The sequence below is a fragment of the Piliocolobus tephrosceles genome, unplaced genomic scaffold (genome assembly GCF_002776525.5).
Source record: "Piliocolobus tephrosceles isolate RC106 unplaced genomic scaffold, ASM277652v3 unscaffolded_1445, whole genome shotgun sequence".
Classification (NCBI taxonomy): Eukaryota; Metazoa; Chordata; class Mammalia; order Primates; family Cercopithecidae; genus Piliocolobus; species Piliocolobus tephrosceles.
Window position 1 is genome coordinate 611 of NW_022295921.1, and position 5,243 is coordinate 5,853.

Genomic DNA, 5,243 nt, shown 5'->3' on the forward strand with positions numbered 1-5,243 from the left:
ACAAAAAGCACACACACATACAGAAACACAAAAAGAAAATAACATCAACAAAGAAACACAGTAAATACAATCTACGACATGAGGTAAACATAGACTAGAGCACGGAAGAGTTTAGAATATAAACAGGAAACGAAGAGTGGTTTTATTAATCTAAATTATTATCCACCAAAAGCAATCATAATAATAAAGCTTAAAACATTATACATAAAAAATACAGTAGTCCAGAGTGAGAGGCAAAAAATGTTTTAATTAAACAGATTTAAAACTTAAACATTCTACCGATGGACTAAAATTAATTTTGGATGCAAGTTAAAATTGGGGCAGAGAATATTATTTTTCACAACAGAATGCCAGCAAAAAGAAATTAAAATTAATTTTGGATGACAGTTAAAATTCAGGCAGGGAATTTTTTTATGAAGAATGCCAGCAAAAGCAAGTATAAAGTAAGATTTTGAGATAAAAAACTTTCAAAGTATAAACATAAATATAATAACTGACACAGGCAGGGGTGATTAATTGATGCTAAAATACTCAGAGGAAGATCGTTAGAATATAGGATATTGATACTATTTCAAACCACTTTCCAAATTAATTATAAATACGGTGTCTTTACAAGGCACAGAACTGCTAGACCCCTACTTAGCCAAGTGACGATCCTAGTATCACCACAATGGGGATGGACACACTGGGCCTTCTCTGCCTGTAGATGGACTGAGGCAGGAAGCTCACAGCATGGACTCTGCAGTGTTCCTGGCAAAATGTTTACACTGAATTTAATCATGAGGCCATTTTCAGATAACTTCAGAATGTAGACCATCGAACCAGACAGCTGAGCTGTCCTCTACAAACAAGTCCATGTCACCACCATCAGTGACAACAAGAAGAAGATGAGGAGATGTTTTGGGTTCAAAATGAGTAAAAAAAGCATAAGCTACATAGTCTTTTTAGTCTTTTTGAACCCAAAATGTCTCTTCTCCTTTTTGTTGTGTTCTTGGTGGTGACATGGACTGTTTGAAGGAGACAGGTCAGTTGTCCTGTTCAATGTTCTACATTCTGCAGTTGTCTGAGGATTACCTCCTATGAAACTCAGGCTAAGCGTTTTCAGCAAGAACATGGCATTGTTCATACTCTGCCCTGGCAGAGTCCCGGCTGACATGCTGTCTCCTGCCAGCAGCTCCCAACTCCTGTTCTCTACACAATGGGAATTGAGAGGAGCAGGGCTAAGGCCTGTCAATGCTGTCTGTCCATCTGGGCATTGCTCTCCCTAGGTATTGATCACAATTGGAGGGGAATGGACTGTGGCTTCTCAAATCAAAGGAGCGTAGTGGGTTGAAATCATCCAGAGTATTCTGTGTCTAAAATTCAATCCTCAGTGAAGGACCCCTGCAGTATTATCTTTGAACTTGAACTTGCTTTGCTGTTTTAGTTGTTTTCATCAAGTGGAAAAGCAATTTTTTTGTGACATCCTTTCATCCTTTACATTCTTCCAGCAGTATTTGGTATCTGTAGGGGAGAGAGAGAAAAAAAATCAAATAGGCATTTTAGTCAGGTCCTCCTGATATCTGAGTCTGAGGAGACTGCTAAGTAGTGATATCTCGGTGGCAAACTGATCTCCTGCTGGGAGGATGAACTGAAGGGTGAGCGTGGGCTGGCTGAAGGAGGAAGTGCCATCCACAAGTGAGAAGAAAACACTCCTGAACTTCCCTGAACTTCCAGTCAGCCTGGGTGCAGGATATAAGGACCCCGCCTATGCCCAACCAGCAGCGGGGAACATCAGCCCCTTTCCTTCTGATCCCCTCTGTCTGGGCAGAGTGATGGCTTTTCCTCCCTGTGAGGATGTGCTCATCATCAATCATGCCTGCCAAGAAACAGAGGGGAGCAGATTGAGAGGACCTTTTGCAGAGAAATCCACCCCATTACAACTCCATGTCCTAGTCTTCTAGGGAGGAACGGGAAGGCCATGGGAAGAACCATGGATATGAGAAGCAACAGGAACCTCAGACAATATCCATGTCCAGGTCCACCTTTTACAACAGAGGAGTAGTGATGCCACCGGAGTAAGATTGAGCTAAGGCCACATGACTTGCTATTGACAACCCAGGAATTAGAATCCACCCACTAAGGTCCTTTCAATAAAGATTGGAGAAAGCGAGAGGAAAGGCTCCAATCTGGAGGTCTCAACAGTCATGAGAGGGAGTTGGGTCACCTTGGCTAGGACAGGAATAAGGTTTTACAAATAAATATGATGTTGCTGCTGCTTCTTTTGTTGGTTAAAAAAATAAAAAAAATATATATAATTCTAAGTATTTGTCCAAAGGGGATCAGGAAAGAAAGGGAATTTAAAAAAAGAGACTCAAACTGGAGTTAATAAAGAGACAGTGGGCACCGTAACCATGGCCCAACTTATTTTCCCTAATGCCCTGAAGTTTATTCTACATCTTGTTCCACCTTAAGGCATTTCTAGAAAAATTCTCAATATCTAGACCAAGAAAACTCTGAAGTACAAGGTGAAACAGATTAGTTTGTGTTTTACTACAGTCTCCCAGCCCACTTACTGTTTTCCCCAAGTACGTTTTGGGCAAGGCCTTTTTTTTATTTTTTTTATTTGTTTTTTAATATTTTATGCCAGTGTGAAGAGAGGCATGAAGAAGTATTCATATACAATCACTTGCAGAATTTCAGTCTTATTTTGTGATTGTATTCTCTTCAGGAAAAGTGAGACCAATGAGTTCTCTTTGGGGATTTTGCAGAAGGACATTCATCTACCAAAAGTGAAATTTTCACATTGAAGTGGTGAGTCCATGAGTGGGCTATAAAATGGGTGTGGGGAAATATAAACTGGAAGTTTTAATTTAAAATGCAAAAGAAAATACTAAATTCCACTATATGAAATATGGGAGGTAGTATTTCTGTACATTAAGTGTTGATATAATGACTATTTCTTACTGATCTTGTATTCAAAACTGAGCAAGTGTGCTTCAAGCAGAGGCTAAAAGTCCAATCTATTAATTTTCTTGTTTTTCTTTCATGATTTTTTCTATGCTATAGAAACAGTACTATTGAGAGGGGAATACAGAGCCCATCAAAGGCTGATAGATACTCAGCCTTTTCTGTGGAGTACCCACACGTATGCGACACTTCCATGTTGGTAACCTGAGGTCACAGTAGACCAGGGATCCTTCTCATCTTTAGCCACATGTTAGAATCACACGGGAGCATTTTAAAACAACAGATGCTCAGACCACACCCCAGGCCATGTAGGTGAGAATCTCGGGGTGTGAGTTCAAGGCATTCAGATTAATTGAAATCTCACCGGGTGCTTATTACATGGAAGCAGGATTTAGAGATACTAAATGGACCAACCCAATTTCCCATCATTTTCTTTCCTTTCCCAATTTCTCCCATGATTGACTTTGTTCCCAGTGGTTCCATGGTTTGTAGCCTTCTCCCTGACAATTTCAGTTAAATCTCTCTCTTATCAATTGGGCTGGGCCAAAGCAAACATTGTCCTGTAGAAAGATTCTTGTCTGTCATCTTGTGTATGCATAAAGCTGGTCCTGGAGTCACTTTTCTCAATGTTAATTCATAAAATGCTCTCTCACATACACTGGCCTCCAGATTCATCTGACTTGCATTTTAGACCCTTCACTGGACTTGTAGAAGTGGAAATGGGAATAAAAAGGAGAGAGGTTGGAATGATGAACCTCATGATGTATGCAGTTTTGAAGTCCTGCCCTCTGCATGTACTTTTGGAGTGATGTCCCTTTAGAATGTCATAAATGTTCTCCCGTTAATATCAGCTTAAGTAAGTCCATGAGATGAGAACGCTGAGACCCTGGCAACTCCATCCACGTTGCCACTAGGCTGCACATCTGGGGCTGAAGAAAAACCTGACTCCGGGCCATTGGGAACTCCCATCTGTGACCCCGGTTCTAATTTAGTTTCCTAAGTGGGGCTCTTTGTCCTTAGTTTTAACACTTCTCATTCAGAGGAACAAGTGATGATTAAGAGTTGACTTAGTTGGGTTGCTCAAAAGAAGACTCAAGAGGAAAATCGATGTGTAAATGATATATTAAAGCAATGATTTCTGCAGAAAGAGGAAATGGAGTTGGGGATGCAGGGAGGGAAGGTAAATTTCCCAAGAGAGTGTGTGATTCCAGGCAAATCTTCCTGTGTTCAGCATCTTAAACTATGCACTTGGATGAGGACAAGGAGGCCTGGCTTTCCTGTGGCCATGAGAGGGACTGTCAAGACACTAGAAGAAGGAACAGAGCAGAGTTCAGAGAGCAAAGAGGACATGGGGTGAGAAAGGGCCTGTCAGGGTGGGAGCCCATGGGACACAGAGGTAACACCAGACAGAGGTTACAGCTGCTGTTGGAGAGAACAAATGCAAGAGAAAAAGCAGTGGGAAAATAAGCTGTCACCATAGACAGAGAAATAAGAAGTGAGTGCAGCTATCAGCCATAGATGTGATTACCTCTGCACCCTAAGCTTGCAGGCAAGGGAATCTGAATGCCAGTCTCCACTTGCTGAACGGGAGTTTTCTTTTGATGATCTTCGGTTTCAGGACACTGGAGGCATGAATCTGGCCAATGACTTGACACCCTTGCGAGTTGTCTGCTGAACCTTCAAGTGCATCATCTTCCAGCTGGGGAGGGTTCTTCATCCCCAGGGAGGGCTTACAAACAATCTCTGAAAATAAAACCATAGCTGATGGGATCCACTGGCACCCATGATCTTACTGTGACTTTCTCTTCCACCCAGAGGACATCAAATCAGAAAAGGGGCCTTGGAGAAGAAAGTCCAAAGGGTGCGGGAAAGCTGATAGAGTCACTCTAATATTTTCTTTTTTGTTGATCTTTCTTATGTTACTCAGTAATGACAAGATGGCCAGGAGCCAAAGGTACTGCCAATTCACAAAAATATTCAAGAAATACAGGATTAAGAAACACAAATAGCTTCCAGGTAGCTAAGGCAAAGGCAAGGAAATAACACTGTATGTAGGCTATGCTTTTGGGAGAGAAGAGATTATGAAAATCAAAGTTAAATCAGAGCTGGGTTCAAATAAGAGATGGGAATGGAAGGGCCCAGTAGGGTGGCAGCCCACGTGGCACAGAGGTGAGACTAGACACAGGTGACAGCATCTCATGAGAGAAAAGAACCAGGAAGACTAAACCCAGAGAATTTACAAAAGTTGCATCATTATATGATCTACTGCATATATATACACCCTATGTAGTATA

General features: G+C 41.4%; 1 protein-coding gene across 1 annotated transcript in view; it reads right to left on the reverse strand.

Moving 5' to 3' along the window:
* Positions 1 to 244: 244 nt before the first annotated feature.
* Positions 245 to 5,243, reverse strand: part of LOC111528311 (neuroblastoma breakpoint family member 4-like) — a 9,755-nt gene continuing 4,756 nt past the window's right edge. Inside the window, exons 6-7 of the mRNA XM_026449763.1 lie at positions 4,478 to 4,692; positions 245 to 1,503 (exon numbers count right to left, since the gene is read on the reverse strand). Coding sequence (XP_026305548.1) covers positions 4,487 to 4,692 — 206 coding nt within the window. The 3' untranslated portion in view covers positions 245 to 1,503; positions 4,478 to 4,486. The remainder of the gene's footprint in view (positions 1,504 to 4,477; positions 4,693 to 5,243) is intronic.